This window comes from Crotalus tigris, unplaced genomic scaffold (assembly GCF_016545835.1).
Source record: "Crotalus tigris isolate CLP2741 ecotype Arizona unplaced genomic scaffold, ASM1654583v1 scf7180000024506.7606697, whole genome shotgun sequence".
Lineage (NCBI taxonomy): Eukaryota > Metazoa > Chordata > Lepidosauria > Squamata > Viperidae > Crotalus > Crotalus tigris.
In genome coordinates, this window is record NW_024100678.1 from 2588797 (window position 1) to 2607260 (window position 18464).

An 18464-nucleotide genomic window follows, 5' to 3' on the forward strand; every position below is an offset into this window, starting at 1 on the left:
GAGATGTTATTAAGGTGGGGTTTTTTCCCCCCGTGTTTCCTATACCTTCCTTAACTCAAAGCCTCCTGGATCTATACAGGTTGGGGGCGGAGTCCTCCGGGCAGGTTTGACAGTGACGTGGGAGACTTCCCCCCCCCCACCGGGTCCCGCTGCTTTTACGGGAAGACAAAACGGGTAGGTGGGCGCGGAGCTCGAGACAGAGGCTTCCGGTGAGGCAGTGGTTGAATGGCTCCATTTCCCTGGTGAGAGCGTTGTGCTTCCTCTGGGAATATCTATGGAGATTCTCAGTTATCCAGGTCATAATTATCCCAAAGGTGCTTTTTCACGAGGCAGCTGGACTTTCTTGAAGTCCAGTTGCCTCGTGAAAAAGCATCTTTGGGATTCCTCTGGGAAGGGGCCAAGAAGGAAGAGATGATTTGGGGGAGGAGGGTTTCCCTATTGGCTTCGTCACTAAATCTTGACATTCATGGACGAGGAAGGTTGGAGTCCCGCCTCTCCCTAGTTCTGCCACTGAAAAGGGTAGTGTTTCTGGTCCAGAATCCCTCTTCAGGGTCAAGTGACTCCTGTGGCTAAGATTTCTAATGGGAAAAATGTGCCCCGCTTGTTTACTTGCATAGTTCATTGTTGCTTTGCTGAAAGGGAGAGAGAGAAAGCGGGGGAAACAGCTCGGATTTTTTGTATTAACCCATCTGTACCTTGCAACAACGTGTTCTATGGACATGTCTGTCTGCAGGTGATTTTTCAAGTCAATGTTGCAGCCTGGTGGCTAAGTTCAGTTTTTTCGGTCCTCACAACTAACAATTCTTTATTAGATTTACATCTTCTTTCATCCAGAAGATCAGGGTGGGATAGATAGCTCTGCCTCTTCCCATTCTTCTTCGCAAAATTCCTTGAAGTAGGTTAGGCTGACATAGAGCAACTGGCCCAAAGTTACTCAATGAATACTGTATTTGTGGCTGAGGATGAACCAGAATCTCTTCAGCTCTAATCCAGCACCTTAACCACTGTGTCACATATTATACCAGTATCATCATCTTCTAAAAATAGGTGACTGTTTGCACCCTCAGAAAGATGCTTTAGCACCAGTTTGTATTTACCTATCTAGTGGATATTGAAAGCAATTGACATCAAGGTTTTTAAGGCCATTCTTAAAAAACTTATTACACAGATTTTCCAAAATACAGGTCACAATGATGTTTCCAAGAAAGGGCAAAATAGGAAGAGATAACAGTTGTCAAAGGTCAGCAGTTAACCAATTTGAACTTGTGCAGCAGATTTCTCATTACAAATCACATTGATTTTTGAGAATGCATATGTCTAAGACATAGTGCTGCAGCTATTATGCATATACATATGTTTATCTTAAAATGAGTTATTTGTTCAGTAGCTAGCACAAATACTGATAGTTAAAAGACAGGTTTAAGCGTTGACAGCTCCACTTGAAGTAGTTTCCAGATGAAAAGTCAAGAAACAGAATTGGGAAATTAGGACTGCTTGAGATTGGGAATTACCGCCAGCCAGACCAGACAATACAGAGTTAGATAGACTAGTGAATCTGATAAAATAATGTTGCTATTTTTAGTCTGATGCTTTATCCATGAAAAATATTTGATATACTTACAACCCCAATTAGGATCAAAATTTTGGCTGCTAAGTGATGTCATTAAATGAATCATCACATGATTGGACCCAATTTTATTACCATTTTTACCATGTAGTCTATCTTCCCCAGTTGATGTTACGTTGGAAACTGCTGGAAGGTCACAAATTGTGATCATTGTGATAATAGAATCCTGCAACCGCTTGTGAAATGTGAGCTGGCTGTGAAGTGCCCAAATTGCAATCATGTGACCACAAAGGTAGTTGATTATAACTTTGAGGACAGGTCACTTTTTCTGAGTCTGAGATAACTTTGAACCATTATTAAATGTCCTATTAAATTGCCCATAAATGAACCACTATTAAATGTCGTATTAAATGGCCCATAAAGCACTAGCAATTATAGAGTGTCGTGCCACAACTGCCCAGCACGGTCATGTGACCACATTTTGGGAGCTTGACAACAGGCTCACCTTTACAGTTGGTTGTAACGTCTGCAATCGTGTGACCGTGATTTGCAATTTTTTTCCTGGTTTATAGCAAAAACACTCATTTGGGAAGAATGGGTTCATCTTTGCCACTATAGCATTCACTTAATGACTAGATTTGCTTAATGACCTCAGTGATTTGCTTAATGATGTCAGATATCAATCAAGCAGAATCATTACTTGAAGACTGGACTTGAGAAATAAAGGTTATAATTTAGCATTTGTCATAATTTATGCTCTTTTAAATGTAAATGTTTCAAAGTTAGGAATGAGGCCTTTACATTGTTTTGTGATATGCTTCTTATATTATGAATAGCTTCATAGATTGTTTAATGATAATAACCTGAGAGAAGGCAGACAGTTTTTCTTACTGTTCAGCAGATAGAAGTTAGAAAAGCAAAGACAAAGATTTTGGTAGGCATATGAAAAGATAAGATTAGTATTCTCCATTGATGAACTTTTTTTCCTCTTTTAGGTAGTCTGGAAAAATCAGATTCTTCACAAAGTCATTAGTAGTTTAGAACAATGTTTGCGGATCTGGAGTATGACATTGAGGAAGACAAGCTGTAAGATTTTTTTTTCTTTTTCCCTGTTTCCTGCTAGTAATGTGTATCTTTGTATTTGATTTGGGGAAAATGTGAAACTGGAATTAGAATTGTTTGGAAAGCATACAACAATAGTTACTTGACTGAGAAAAAAAGTTGTAATAAGAATTTAAAAAATAACAAAACACACTCAAAGCCTAGTAGATGTAGAGCCAAATCAAAATGCCTTAGTTCTGGAGCTTTATTCATTTACAGACCTTTTGTTCCAGTTTGGATTGGGAAAGAACCTTTTATAGAAGTTAAGTCAAATCTTCAGTATTTCCTTGGTTAAATGACTACATTAATTTATCTATTGTTATTAGGTGATTGCTCTTTTTCAGCTTTTACTTGACTGAATTTATATTCTCCTGGCAGTCTTATTACATAGATTGTGAATTCAGAATCTAACAATAGTGAAAAAAGTAAGGTTCTACATTTAAGCAAGAAAAACCAAATGTATAGGTATAGTATAGGGGGTACCTTGCTCAATAGTAGTAACTGTGAGAGGGATCTTGGAGTCCTAGTGAACAATCACTTAAATATGAGCCACAGTGTGCTGCAGCTGCCAAAAAAGCCAACACAGTGCTGGGCTGCATTAACAGAGGGATAGAATCAAGATCACATGAAGTATTAATATCACTTTACAATGCCTTGGTAAGGCCACACTTGGAATACTGCATCCAGTTTTGGTCACCACAATGAAACAAGATGTTGAGACTCTAGAGTCCAGAGAAGAGCAACAAAGATGATTAGGAGACTGGAGGCTAAAACATATGAGGAACGGTTGCTGGAATTGGGTTTGTCTAGTTTAACAAAGAGAAGGACGAGGGGGGACATGATAGCAGTGTTCCAATATCTCAGGGGCTGCCACAAAGAAGAGAGAGTCAAACTAGTTTCCAAAGCGCCTGAAGGCAGGACAAGAAGCAACAGATGGAAACTAATTAAGGAGAGAAGCAACCTAGAACTAAGGAGAAACTTCCTGAGTTAGAACAATTAATCAGTGGAACAACCTGCCTCCAGAAGCAGTGAATGCTCCAACACTGGAAGTTTTTAAGAAAAAATGGACAGCCATTTGTCTGAAATGGTATAGGGTTTCCTGCCTGAGCAGGGGGTTGGACTAGATGACCTCCAAGGTCCCTTCCAACTTTATTATTATGGATCATCGCATAGTCAGCCAGGTGTTCAGACTGGATTTGGCATTTTGTCTAGCTATCGAGTCCTTACCCAGGACCTGGGATAGGAAAATGTGGATGTTTGATGGTATTACAGATGTCGTCGCAGGATGGAAGCAGTTCCTAGTAAGGCCGCCTTTTGCAATTGACTAATAGCGAATTTGTCAATGCCAATGGTGTTCAAGTGGTGCTCCAGTTGTTTTGGGATTGCACCCAAGGAGCCTATGACTATTGGTACTACCCTTGCTTGCTTTTGCCACAGTCTTTCTATTTCTATTTGTAGGTCTTTGTATTTTGTTATCTTCTCCAGTTCTTTCTCTTCTATTCTGCTGTCTCCAGGCACTGCCACGTCCACTATCCAGACTTTTTTGTCTTTCTTATCGACAATTGTTAAGTCTGAGGTGTTATGTTGCAGGTGCTTGTCTGTTTGAATTCTGAAGTCCCAGAGCAGTTTAATTTTATCATTTTCTATGACTTTCTCTATTTTATGATCCCACCGTTTTTGCTTACAGGCAAATGATATTTTTTGCAGATCTTCCAATGCACCATTGTTGCGACTTTGTCGTGCCGCTGCTTGTAGTCAGTCTGTGCAATCTTCTTGCAACAGCTTACCAAGTGGTCCACTGTTTCTTCAGCTTCTTTGCATAGGCGGCACTTACTGTCTGTTGCTGTCTTTTCAATTTTGACTTTGTATGCATTTGTCCTTAAGGCTTGGTCTTGTGCAGCCAGAATTAGTCCCTCGGTCTCTTTCTTCAATTTTCCTGCTCTTAGCTATTGCCAGGTCTTGTTATTATCTGCTTTCCCAGCTATTTTTTTAATGTATTGGCCATGTAGTGCTTTGTTCTTCCCATGCCTCTATTCTGTTCTTCATTTGGTCTTTCTTGTAGGCCAGTTTGGTCTCTCCAGTAGTCAGTAAGCCTTCCTGATATACTAATTTCAGTGCATCTTCATCATTGTTCTTCAGATATTCTTCCAAAGCCATTTTTTCTTCTTCAACCATCTGATGTACTTGTAGCACTCCACGCCCACCTATTTGCCTTGGTAGATAAAGTCTATCAATGTCACTACGTGGATGAAGAGCAATTATTATTATTATTATTATTATTATTACAGATTTGGAGAAAACTGAGTGAGAAAATAAATTACAATAAGAATATAGATATATACTGTCAAAATTACAGGAGAAGCTTGTGATACATGTCTGAAAGTGTCAAATTTTAATGCCTGCAGGAAAAATAATCAGTTTTTATTTTCAATAAAGAGTAAGTCCTAGAAGTAAAATCAGTGCAACAGTGATTTGTGTTGGAAAATAGTGGAATGAACTTTGTAAATTTACACCTGGCTTTATGTCGCTATGAAACTAATTTTAAAATCTAAGAAGTGCTGACTGGAAGTTAAGGCTGGTAATCTGAGGCTAAAAACTATCACCAAGTGACCACGGTTTAATCATGCAAGACATTTTGGCTCTTGCTATGCTTCTGCAAATAATTTACATGGTTGAATCAAGATAAACAAAGATTTTGTTCACATTTTATATATTTATCAAATTTAGAGGCCACCATCTCACTCTCATATTGTATTTTATTGTTGTATTTATCTTTTTAGTCTGAACCTCGATATTTAGGAAATAAATATCTAATACAATTTTGATTCCTTTTATCTATATCTCTGTTGTGATGAAAGGAGCAGTTGGCAGGTGTTTTTGTTTTTATCTCTGTTTTAGGGGGATTCCTACAGTACCTGGAACAGTGACCTTGAAGAAAGACTCTCAGAATCTGATTGGGATTAGTATAGGTGGAGGAGCCCAATATTGTCCCTGCCTGTATATCGTCCAGGTTAGTGTTAGGGAAAAGGAATATATTCTTAGAAAGAAAGAAACTAATAAAAAATGTGTGCAACATCATGGGAGCAGAATTTTGATTGTGGGAACATTTCTGAGGATCCAGCCTTGTAGACTGTAGCAATAGGAACAACAGTAGTAACAGCAACAAAGAGAGGTGGACCACAGTGCATGAAGCTTATGGGATAATAAATAGTTTATTTTTTAAATGGACTATCAGTCTATATGTTAATAAAATAAACAACTAAATTGATGTATTTTCTTATCTGGTATAGCTAATTTCTCTTTCATAAAAATAGGTTCATGGCCAGGAATAGAAAGATACTTCAAATTCATTGGTTCTTATATGTGAGCTCAAAATTTAAAAGAAATCCTGTCACAGATGTTAAACAAGAGGAGTTCAGGGAGAATTCAGTCATAGTTTTGAATGTACTCTAATTTCAAAAGCTTAGTCTATGAACTTCCTCACAAGTGGCAGTAAGGTTTCTTTCATCGTCTAATGAAGTGTGATATGGGAAGCTGCCCAAATGGTGGGTGAACTATGGAAAGTGAAAAAATTTAACTGGTTTGAAATCTCTGAACTAAAAAACACTTCAGGTCAGCTAACAGCTTTTATTATAGAAGAATGGATATCAAATAAACCTCCAGTAGCATGGCATATTTCAACCAAGTAACACAACTTTTGGATGGCTTCAGCATCACATAGTATAGATAAGCCACAAGTGTTTATGAAGGTCCTGTCATGATATTTCTGAAAATTAAGACTTCTTATAAGCAAGAAAATTAGCAATTATGCATGGAAACTTTAGCTCTTTCTCTTTGGCTTCTTTCATCATAGCAGTAGCACTTAGACTTATATACTGCTTCACAGTGCTTTACAGCCCTCTCTAAGCAGTTTACAGAGTCAGCATATTACCCCCAACAATTTGGGTCCTCGTTTTACCAACTTCAGAAGGATGGAAGGCTGAGTCAACCTTGAGCCGGTCAGAATCGAACTCTTGGCAGTGGACAGAATTAGCCTGCAATACTGCATTCTAACCACTGCACCACCTCTTCCATCATCACTATGTATTCCTCCTCAGGTATTTGACAATACTCCTGCAGCTTTCGATGGAACGTTGGCAGCTGGTGATGAAATCACAGGCGTCAATGGGAAATCAGTCAAAGGAAAAACCAAAGTAGAAGTAGCCAAAATGATACAGGTGGTGAAGGTGAGAGATACTTTAAGGCTTGCTGGAATGTAAATTGTGGATTTTTGCTCACGCACATAGTTGTGCCTTTCTCTTACAAACCCATAATATTTGGTTTTGATCTTCTAGGGAGAGGTGACAATTCATTACAACAAGCTCCAGGCTGATCCAAAGCAGGGGAAAAGTTTAGACATTGGTAGGAAAAACTGACTCTCTTTAAAAAAAGTTTTAGCCTGTTTTTGTGAAATGCAGGGATTATGCTACATGTTGGAAAATGCTGCTTATGGATTGTATCGTCTCTTTCCTGGAATGCAGTGCTAAAGAAAGTGAAGCACCGCCTGGTAGAGAACATGAGCTCAGGGACAGCAGATGCCTTAGGACTGAGCCGAGCTATCCTCTGCAATGGTAAGTAATACGCAAGAAGCAATGTGACCATTGGTGCTGGTTGAGCCAAGTGCCTTCACAGATTAAACATTCTCACCAAGTGTGCCTTTTCCTGAAATAATCTCGTCCAGTTGGTGATGTTGATACTTGGCTCATAACTGTGGGGTTGAGAGCCAACGTAATATACTTGTTAAACACCAGAGATGCCCGCTTCAAACCTCACCACTTTAGGGTGATCCTCAGGTGTGCTAATATATCTCAGTCCTAGCCCTCCAGTTGTAAGGCAGGGCAGTAGCCGTTCCTTATAGTGATTCTGGGAATATATACTGATCTGCCAAGCTTATCTGTGGTCTCAGAATGAAATTCTGTTATCTTTATCAAGCTTTTTACCCTCTCCAAATGTCTGACAAGCGCATAAAAGCATGGCTCTGCCAGGATAAGTGACATCTGCGGCAGCATGGGCTTAAACTATTTAATCCATAGAAAGGGCCCTGAAAAAGAATTTGGATATTGAGATGGCCCAAAAATGCCTATTTATTTTGAGATTAAATCTGTAGCATCAAGTGAATGGCATTCTACAGCAATGTAAATTAGATGATAGTATCATTAAAGCTTTATGCATTATATTTGAGAAATCATGAAGAAGAGATGAAGAGTCAATTTGGTGAAAGAAAGCAAATCTTCCTTTTCTTAAAAATGAGAGGGTGAGGGATTCCAGAGAATTATAATTTTGTATTATTGCCTGGAATATTCTAGAATGTATGATAAAGATGTTGATTCAAAACTACTTTGAAAGCACTATGGTAATTTGCAGAAGTCAGCATGGATTTGACAAGAATAAGTTGTTTTGGACTAGCCATATCTCACTTTATGTCAGAAGACAATTTTAATAAATTATACTCACAGTGCTCATCAGAGCTTCACAATATCGAAAAAAAGTTATGAAGTAGATGATAATGGTCCTAAATCTATTCTTCAATGTTATTATAAAGAACTTGAAGAGGTGAAGAGGATACATACCAGATTGTGGAAGCGGTGTTATAATATCTGAGCCAACAAAACAAAATGAAGCTGGTTCTCTAGAAAAATCGGCTGAAAAATAACAATGAATTTTAAAGGCAATAAATGCAAAAAGATATCTGATTTGCTTAGGAATAAGATATCAAATATACAAGGGCATCTGGCTTGGTAAAAGATCTGGGCATAATAGTTGATTGCAAAGTTAGTATGAGTCAGCAGTATGATGATGATGCAAAAAACATGGAACATTTTTAGGCTGCATCAATGAAATAATTTGTTTCCAAATCATGGAAAACAATGGTTCCACTTTATTGTGCTACAGTCCAAGCCCACCTCAAGCAAACATTAATTTTTTCAGGAAAACTGAAACAGGTTTACAAAAAGCATGAAAGTAATCAGGGCATTAAAAACGGAGGCCAATGAAAAGGTATTGAAAAAACTGGACATGTTTAACCTTGAGAAGAGAAAGACACTGGGAGATACAATGGCAACTACCTAGAAAGAAGGTCAATGTTTGGCCTCTATCATTACAGACTGCCAGATGTGAAATAATAGATGTAACACTTCATGCTCCTAAAATAATTTACTGTTGTAATCAACTCATTTTCTTTATTGTTATAGACGGGTTGGTAAAGCGATTAGAAGAGCTGGAGAGGACTGCAGAACTATATAAAGGTAATCACACTTTTTTCTTTGTGGTCTGGAAATGTTATCTTACAGCTCATATCAATGATGATTTCTTGGAAGATCAATTGTTTTGAGTAAATATATTGTATACACGTGCAGGCTTTCAGCCCTTAATGATATACATGCAATGGCAGGTTAGACCTACTTGCATTTGGAACATTTGATGAGCAGATGTGGACTGTCTCTTTTTTACATCTACAAAGCTTTTTTCCACCCACTGCCATTTTAAGATACCACCCCCCCCTTATGCAAACACCCAGAATTAGGTAATTCCCCACTAGTGACTTACAGCATCTTCAAGAACATTCTAACTATTATTGTGCCAAATTAATAATAATTATGAGACTTTATATCATTTCAACAGTGGCTGATGATGCTATGAAGATATTGTAAGTCTCCCCCACTCCATTAACACACAAGAATCGAAAAACAATAAAACTTCCCTCTTAAAAGTTGATATTGCATTGTCTCCCCCTTCTGCTATCTTGCAAATTAGTACAATAACAGTTTATGAATTTGAGAGTGAATGTTTCTCAGCTTTTTAGAAGAAAACAAGCAGTAGTAGAAAAAAATAAATATCTGGGAGCTACACGTAGATCCTGAGATCAGGATCATATGTGACTGGTGGAATTGCCGATTTGTTGCTTATATTCTGTTTACCATACAACAGCATCTTGAAGCATTATTTTGCTTGATATATTGACAACATGGCTTATTATCAGTAAAATCTTCAACATGGCTTATTTTCAGTCTCATTGACAAGTTATTTGGTCTGTAGGTAGAGCTCCTTCCCTAGAGCCACAAGCAGATTTCTTTCATCAGAGGGCCATGGAAAGAGTTAATGCTTTTGTGTGGTTTATAACGAATATGTTAGTTGTGGTGAGCAAATTGTTCCCAGAAGCACAAAACAGAGCATGACCAGTGAAGAGCAAAGAATGACATTTGCATTCGGTCAGTGCAACTTTCTCCACTCAGTTACTTCTGCAGACAATCTCAGAATAAAAACATATCAGTGTTGACTTGTCCCCAACCATATTTTGATTTTGTTTTCTTTTACCAAACATCTGGTTTAGTGTTAAAATGTAGACTGAAAAGTAACAAAAGTTCTTAGATATTTAGTGAATGGCTAGATTTTAGTGATTTTTTTCCTTCCCCTTTGCCTAGGGATGACAGAACATACCAAGAGTCTTCTCAGAGCCTTCTTTGAACTGTCTCAGACTCACAGAGGTAAATGGATAGAGGATTTGCCAATTATGGCCATAACTCTTTAAAAATAACATAGCAGTTTGAATTGAAATGCTACTGTGTGCCCCACCTTATTTTTTCCCCCCCTTCTGTTCAGTCATGTCCAGTTCTTGGCGACTGCCTGGACAAATCCCTGAAGTTTTCTTGGCAAGGTTTTTCAGAAGTGGTTTTCCATTGCCTCCTTCCTAGAGTTGAGATAAATTGACTCGTTTTGTGCCTAAGGTGGGACTAGAACTCCCAGACTTGCAGTTTCTAGTCTGACTCCGCCAACCTGACTCTAATTTATTTTTTAGTTCATTGAAATTAAAATAAATATGCAACTAACGTGCTACAAAATAAAAAGCCAAGTAAGCATATAATATATTTCCAAGATTCTTCTGGGCCCTGCTAATGTCTGAGAAGTATTTATAAGAAAAATCTAATAAGAATCTGCAATTGTGTTTTGGAAGCACGCTTAGATACCTAGAAGAAAAACAGAAGAAAACTAAGGAAACAGAGAACCTTGTGGGGATCAATCTCAGGTTTATGATTGGTCATAACCATCATAGCACCAATTTTGTGAGAATGGCCATAATATTCTTTCCAAATTCCAGAGATGGTTCTCAAAATTTGGGCTAGAATATCTGTGGATTGCATGCAGAGCTGGTACCAAGGCAAATTACTGGAGAAATATCTTCAAGCTTACTGACTAGAATGAGATTTTAAGTGGGACAGCATAAAGTCTAAATCAGCTGTTTGCATTCTGGTGCCCTCCTGACATGCCAGGTTTCAGATTCCATAATCCTCATAGTATCAGTCATTGTCTGAAGTGGTGAAAAATTGAGTAATATATACTAGAAAATACATCTATGATTTTTGACTCCAGTTTCTATTGCATGTTTTTGCTGTATGATGACCAGCATTTGGTGATGTTTTTTCGGTTATTGGTGTACGGGAACCTCAGCCAGCAGCCAGTGAAGCATTTGTAAAATTTGCTGATGCTCATCGCAGTATTGAGAAGTTTGGAATCCATCTTTTAAAAACCATTAAACCAGTAAGAATGTGTGTTTTATCTTTATTATGCTCAAAACAATAATTCTTTATATAAAAACTGCACATAGAGAGTATATTTTTAGTAAAAACAATTAGTAACTATAATTGATAATTTAAATATCTATTTGTTGTTTTATAGTAATGGTTGTATGCTGCCTAGAATCACTTCATGTGAGATGATGGCCATACATATTTACTAAATAAAATAGATAAAATATCATTTTAATATCATAATCTAGGTAGTTAACACAACTCAGAGTTGAGAAGTTTTATATCACTACGTCTGAGGTACAAGTAGTATTTGACTTATGACTATAATTGGGACTAGAACTTCTGTTGCTAAGCAATGCAGTCATTAAAGGAACAGTGTCTGATTTTTTGCTATAGTTGTTAAGTGAATCCAGTTTCCTCCATTGACTTCACTTGTTGGAAGCCCCCTGGGAAGGTCGCAAGTGGTGATTATGTGATCTTGGGACACTGCAGTGTCTTAAATACATGCCAGTTGCCAAGCCCTCAAATTTTGATTATGTAGCCACAGGGACGCTGCAATAGTTGTAAACATGAGAATGGTTGTAAGTCCCGTGTTTCATCAGCATCATAACGTCAAACATTTATTATTAACCTAATGGTTTTAAGTTCGAGGACTACCTATATAGAATTCCAATGTCACACTGTCAATAGATGGGAACCTTTTCCTTCTGAATGGCTGTCAAGTCATGAGACAAAACAGTTGACTTACAACTATTAGACTATGATGGTGATAGAGTGATGACAGGGCCAAAATCAAACAGTAATCTCACATAGTGTTTGGCTCTTTTTGGTATCTTACATACATTCCCCACTCTCTTTCTCTCTGCTGTTCAATTCACACAACATAAGGTACAATGCTAAAAGTTTACTGTTTCTAGGGATGTAAAAGATGGAGGGATAAACGGTGCTTGATAAAAGGCATAAGAATGTGAGATGGTTTCATCTGACTACACCAGTGAGCTACAACTCTTTGCTTTATAGGGCCTCTTTGTTTATTAATCTGTGAGGCTTTCCACATGACCTGTTTATTCAGCTTCCTCTTCTTAATTCTTTGCAAGCTAGGCAAGAAATAAGGGCAAGGCACTTTATCATATCAAACTTGAGATAAAGTTCATTAGTCTGCCTTGCCTTGAATTGAAACAGGATAGCATATGGAGATGGCAGGGTAGAAATAATACTGTTTTGTATTGGAACAACACAGCACTGGTACTTAGAGCTAGCTCAGATTGGCTCCGAAATAAGATTGTCATCTAGTCCATATAACGAGAAAGTTAATCTATTATGTGCCAAATGGCTTACCTATTCTGAGAGTCAACAGAAATGTCCCCAAATCATATACTAGTTAATGTTGGATGATGAGCCTTCTCATATGCAAAAGCTTGTCTGTTTTATTTTGCTTTATCTTCATTTTTCACTCCCAGTATTTCCTTACAGATGTTGACTGACTTGAACACCTATCTGAACAAAGCAATTCCTGATACCAGGTTAACTATCAAGAAATATTTGGATGTCAAGTTTGAGTATTTGGTGAGCTGTTCTTTTTGTTTTAATTATTCCTTTAGAAAAAAACAAAAGGCTTAAAATGCACATTCTTTGAAAGAGAATTCCAATCTTTTTTATGCTTTGAATTTACACTCAAAAAATACTGATCAAACTTCTGCTTTTTATTTTTTTATGTGTGTATATATCTAACAATTCAGTATAACACTTAACTGCATTTAATGGAATGGACTGTGGAACATTTTATTTTTGTCTTTGTTATAACTGGTTGGTTATTCTGTAACCTTGTAACCTGTAACACTGTGCACTTTTTGTTCCCTTTCAGTCCTATTGTCTAAAGGTGAAAGAGATGGATGATGAAGAGTACAGCTGCATTGTAAGTACAGAGGTTCTAATTTCTACTGAAATCCCAGGTTTGTTCATAGACATACTCAAATACTTGCTTGTTTTCAAAGATTTAAATTTAGGGAAGTTTATTGTGTACATTCCATATTGAACCTTGCACTGTGTTGCCAAGTCTTATTAAATGAACCTTCTAGATCAGTGGTTCTCAACCTGTGGGTCAGGACCCCATTTGGAGTCGAACGACCATTTCACGGGGGTCGCCAAACAACGCAGTCCGCCATTTTTTTCCCCCTTTTCCTTAGCTGTGCTACTCCCTTTTATTCTATTGGCTTTTGAAAGCCAATAGAATAGACTCTCTTGAATAGAGTCTAATTCTATTGGCTTTCAAAAGCCAATAGGAATTGTCCAGGCTGTCTCTGCCCTGCTGAGCCCGCCAAAAGTCCCATTCTGCAAACGGTGCTGCACAAGTTGAGTAGTCCTCGACTTATGACCGGTTGAGCAGTCCTCGACTTACGACCGGTTGGGGGTCGCGGCATTAAAAAGGTTGAGAACCACTGTTCTAGATGCTTCTGTTTTTCCTAACTCTTAAGGTGCTTAAGAATTAAGTTTATACCTTATTTCAAATTTTCAAACTGGAATGTTTTATGTCAGCTATCATTTTCATCTGGCATGCTTTCAGGGTAGCCTTTTCATCTGATGCCTTCCAGAAACATTGCATCAGATTGGAATTTTGAGTGCAGTAACACAAGATTGATTCCCTTGCATTCCATGATCATAGATTGTTTAAGTATTAATGAGTTCTGAAGAGAGGCCAAATGTTTGATTGCCACTGCATAGAAGTGGGATAAATAATATCCTAGTGACTCAATATAGAGATTTATTTGGTGGCTTTTTTTTCCCATAATAATGACTATGATCTCTCAGCACATCATCCTCTTCCATCAGACTTAGATGGAAAGGCCAAATCATCTCATAAGCATCTGGTGTGCCGTTATTTTTATTTGAACAAAAGAAAAGCTTTCTAAAGTTGAAATTTTGAGGACCAAATTCATAGCAGACTTTTCTTTTTTTATTGAAAAAGTGTATGGTAATAAATTGAACAAAATTATAGTTAATGCAAATTACAGAGATCAAAGTTTAAAGATTAAAATTAAAGTTTCAAGCAAATGAACTATAGGGAATGTTGAATATCTGTCCCGTCTGTCCATATTGATTTGCATTAAAGCTTCTATAATTACGGGATAGATTCACCATTAATTTGGAATGGAAAAACTTGACAATCTTCCTGATTTGTTCCTTGATCTCATTTACCATGTGACGACCTTGTGATGAGTTTCTGTTTCCTTAAATGTTTGTTTACTTACCCTCAGGGTTCTAGGCGTCTGCTCCTTCAGTAAAAGTTGCTTTCATGTCTGTTGGCCAAGTAAAGATGTAGCACCATCATGTGAGGAGCTCACAGTTTGCTAGGATGCATGAAAGAAGCTTTAATACATATATGAGATGTTGCCCAGTCTACCCCATAGGTTGTTATAGTAACACAGTATTTTTGGTAGGCTATGGGAGAACCTCTCTACCGAGTTGGAACTGGGAACTATGAATATCGTTTAATCCTGCGCTGCCGCCAGGAGGCACGTTCACGTTTTGCCAAAATGAGGAAGGATGTGCTAGAAAAGATGGAGCTGCTAGACCAGAAACACGGTAAGTGTGATTGACTTTTCTTTAGATCCAAATGACCTCCCAGAAAGTTGAGTGACGTAGATCTGCAGATTAAAACTATCAAGAAAATCAATCAAGCTCCTTAGAAACAAGAATACTGGATGAAAAGAAAATATATTTGACTCCGAAAGAGCTGAAGTATCATCTTAGCCATTTGTAAAGCACACCTTAGGCTATAAGCTGAGAATAATGTATATTTTTCTTCCTCTTTGTTCAATAATTTCCCTCCTTTGCAGTGCAAGATATTGTATTCCAACTCCAGCGTTTTGTGTCCACGCTTTCAAAGTACTATGATGATTGTTATGCTGTGCTAAGGGATGCAGATGTTTTCCCAATTGAAGTGGACCTAGCACGTACCACATTGAGTTACGGCCAAAAGGATGTCTTCACGGATGGAGCAGAAGAGGAGGAGGAAGAGGAAGCTGGTGGAAGTAGAGAATGCCATAAAAAAGAGGAAGAAAATGGAGAGAAACTCATTGATGATGCCTGAATTTCTGAATCCTGTTAAAATCCCTTCAGAGACTGATAAATTCTATTTCTCTAGACCCCTTGTCCACAGTGACTCTTCTGTTTGTACAAATCCAACTAGAGAATCAAGATTCTGTGTTGAATAGGGGCATTTGGGTAATCTTGCAAAAGAAAAAAAAAATCTTTGTCCATTTGTGCTTTTCTCAAAATCTCACTTCCTCCAGAGCTGGTGGGATTGAAATTACTTTTAAGTAGCCTTCAAGCATCTCCCCAATATGGCTTCCTGCGCAGATGGACTGTGATTAAATATATAGCTTTCTTCTCTCTCTCTCTCTCTCTCTCTCTCTCTCTCTCTCTCTCTCTCTCTCTCTCTCTCTCTCTCTCTCTCTCTCTTTTCTGACATTTTTAATCTTGAATGACATTGCTGCTTCTCTGCATTGTCAAGACCTTTAAAAGGAGACATAAGATTATTGAAGTTAACAGAAAGTCACTACCATTAAACCTACACATTTCCCCCCCTTTTGAATGTTGCCTTTGTGGCGGAAAGACTATTATGTGCGTCCCCCTAGGGCCCCTTTCCTTCTCATTAATCATCAATTCGGCAGCCTTAGAAATGAGAATAAATAAACTGTCAAAGAAAATGGGGAGAATTACTAATATTTCTCTCTTATATTTTGTTAAATAAGTACAATATTCAGATCTGATTTAAAAACAAAATTACAAAAATAAGCCAGAAATAAAATCAAAAAAGAACAAAATTGTCTACAATAACATGCCAATGGGGATAATCTATCAGAAATCATTGATAGAATATTTTGCAGGTAATCCTTGAGTTACAGTTCACTTAGTGACCATTCAAAGTTACGACATAACCCTCCCCAAGTACTTATGACACAGTCCCAAAGTTACAAATGTTGCAGCACCGCAGCGGTTATTCACCCTTATGAACGACCACAGAGGCACTGCAACATTCGCCCTGCCTATTCCCCTCCCCCCGCTGGGTCTCCACAAGCGCTGGGCCTCTGGATACTCGTCTTGCAAAGATCTAGCGAGCCTTCGGTTTCTTGGCCTGTTTCGGTGTTTCAGGCCTTCAGTGCATTCACAGAGAATGGAGGCCTAAAGTAACACAAGATCACGTGAGATCAGCCTGACATCTCATGCTACTGATCTTGCATGATCTCCACAGTACTTTAGGTCTCTGTTCTCTGCAAAAGGAGGCCTGGATAAGATATGTGGCAAAAGGCTTTGCAAATGGAGGGAAGACCTGAAGCACCGAAACCTTCCCTCCATTTGCAAAGTCTTTTGCCATCTTTGCCACTGAGAACAGAGGCTGGGAGGCACGTGTGTCCCTGTAGGCCTTGGTAAGCCTTTGCTCAATATGAAACCGTGGCAGAGAGGCTGTAGAGGAGACTGCTCCCTTGATCAAGATCTATGTAAGGTAAGTGACTTGGTCAGGCAGGATGGGGAGAAAGGGGAAGCCTGAGATAACTTAGTGGGTTGGGGGAGGCCTTGGGTGGTCAGAAGCACCAGGCCCCCCATAGCCTTCCCCATCCTGAGATAGCTTGTGCACTTAATGAACCGCATATTTCGATCAGCAAATGCATGGGCAAAAGCAGGAAGTGATCATGTTCAAGTTACGTGATTCACTCCTACGAATCCTCAGGTTATGAATGTAATTAGCAAGTCCATTACATTTGTAAACTTGAGGATTACCTGTGCATGATGGTTAGCAATGTGCAAATTTGACTCTGCCACTAATACTCTGAGAAAAAAAAATCTCCCCATCCTATATTACAGTTTCCATAGGCTGCCACTCTCCGGTTGCAAGTCCCATCCCCCATATAGTAACAAAGTTGAATGCTGCTCAAAATTTTGTTGAGTTTTCTAATAAAATAGTCTAATTATAAAGCATTGCCTCTGAGAAGAAAGGGCCTTTTGTGCCTTCTTAAAATGGTGCAATTTGTGCCAAGAAGAAAAACTATAGTTTTTGCTTCCTGTCCCCCCCCCTCTCTCTCTCTCACACACACACACACACACACACCAAAAGAAAGCCAAGCTAGGGTCAGAATGATCCTAGTGAGACTGTACAGGTCAAACTAATGACCTGTCTTAGGGGTGACATGATAGCCGTCTTCCAATACTTGAAGGGTTCTCACAGGGAAGAGGGCTCCAAATCACCTGAGGGCTGGACAAGAAACTGTGCAGAAGCCACTCAGAATGAGATCCAACCTAAAGAGAAATTTCCTGAGATTGAGAACAATCAGCTTGCCTCCTGGATTTGTGGGGGCTCCATCACTGGAGGTGTTCAAGAAAAGATTGGACAACCATTTGTCAGGAATGGAATAAGAACTCCTGCCTTTTCCAGGGGGTTGGATTATGAGAGCTCAAGGCCCTAGCCCCCATAATTCTATTTCTGTTTCGATTCGATTCTAGCCTACCCTACCTTACCCTACCTTATTCTCTAATAAGAATGTGAAGCATCTATTCTTTTTCCTTCTGACTTAAGCTTTAGGTTTGTGTCTCCTTAATCCTACTGTTTGCACCATAGTAAAAAAATTGAATAATGGAAGAATCAAATTCCTTCCAGATTGCAGGAGTAATTTGGTTCCCAAAAGGAAATGTTCCCAAACTAAAAATCAAACCCACAAAACAAATACAGGTGGACTTTCCTATACCATCTTGATCAGCAAATCCTCAAATGTGCTAGAAATGCGAAAATAAGTTCTATTGATAGGTACCTGTCAGGTGTAAACAACCAGACCCACACTTTTAGAGTTCAAACAAGCTACTTCATTGTTCTACGTCTATTCCAGAGGAATGCCCCAGCTGGTAGCTTTGGCCTGGGAAAGACCAGATAAGGCCCAAAGGCATTCAGGAGGAGTCAGACACTGCTCTCTATTGTTGATGTAATGATTCCAGACTAATTTCCTGCTTGACCCCTTCTCCTGACTGAGACAGTTGCTCTCCATCAATACCCCATTAAATGTTTCAATGTTGGATAAGGCTATAGGTAGCTATGGTGTCATATCCTGAATCTGACTGATCAAAAAGCTATTATAGGAACTTTCCCAACTGAATTTCTCTCTTGGATTCACATCAAATGTGGCATTTGTAAATTCAGTGCAGTTCTATGCCTACAAATCAGGCTGTCTGCTTTCTGTGCA

General features: G+C 38.5%; 2 protein-coding genes across 4 annotated transcripts in view; one reads left to right on the forward strand and one right to left on the reverse strand.

The window, feature by feature from the left end:
* Positions 1-15470, forward strand: PICK1 (protein interacting with PRKCA 1). 3 transcript variants are annotated; one of them, XM_039333647.1, is made up of 13 exons: positions 1-242; positions 2563-2653; positions 5567-5678; positions 6766-6894; positions 7003-7069; positions 7189-7278; positions 8899-8952; positions 10129-10191; positions 11109-11242; positions 12706-12798; positions 13097-13147; positions 14670-14814; positions 15069-15470. In XM_039333647.1, exons 2-13 carry the CDS (start codon positions 2613-2615, stop codon positions 15320-15322), a joined length of 1233 nt encoding a protein of 410 aa, XP_039189581.1. In that variant the 5' UTR covers positions 1-242; positions 2563-2612; the 3' UTR covers positions 15323-15470. The 3 variants fall into 3 exon arrangements, with proteins under 3 accessions (XP_039189581.1, XP_039189580.1, XP_039189582.1); XM_039333646.1 differs by having other exon boundaries at positions 1-174; XM_039333648.1 differs by having other exon boundaries at positions 1-174; positions 2567-2653.
* Positions 13603-18464, reverse strand: part of SLC16A8 (solute carrier family 16 member 8) — a 16741-nt gene continuing 11879 nt past the window's right edge. Inside the window, exon 6 of the mRNA XM_039333645.1 lies at positions 13603-14579. Within this exon, the coding sequence (XP_039189579.1) occupies positions 14523-14579 (57 nt within the window). The 3' untranslated portion in view covers positions 13603-14522. The remainder of the gene's footprint in view (positions 14580-18464) is intronic.

Bases quoted from the DNA above. Each gene is read 5' to 3' on its own strand.
- PICK1 (XM_039333647.1), top strand. From the start codon at position 2,613: ATGTTTGCGGATCTGGAGTATGACATTGAGGAAGACAAGCT. The intron at 5,679-6,765 runs GTTAGTGTTAGG...ATTCCTCCTCAG, and splicing joins CCTGCCTGTATATCGTCCAG to GTATTTGACAATACTCCTGC. The intron at 10,192-11,108 runs GTAAATGGATAG...TATGATGACCAG, and splicing joins ACTGTCTCAGACTCACAGAG to CATTTGGTGATGTTTTTTCG.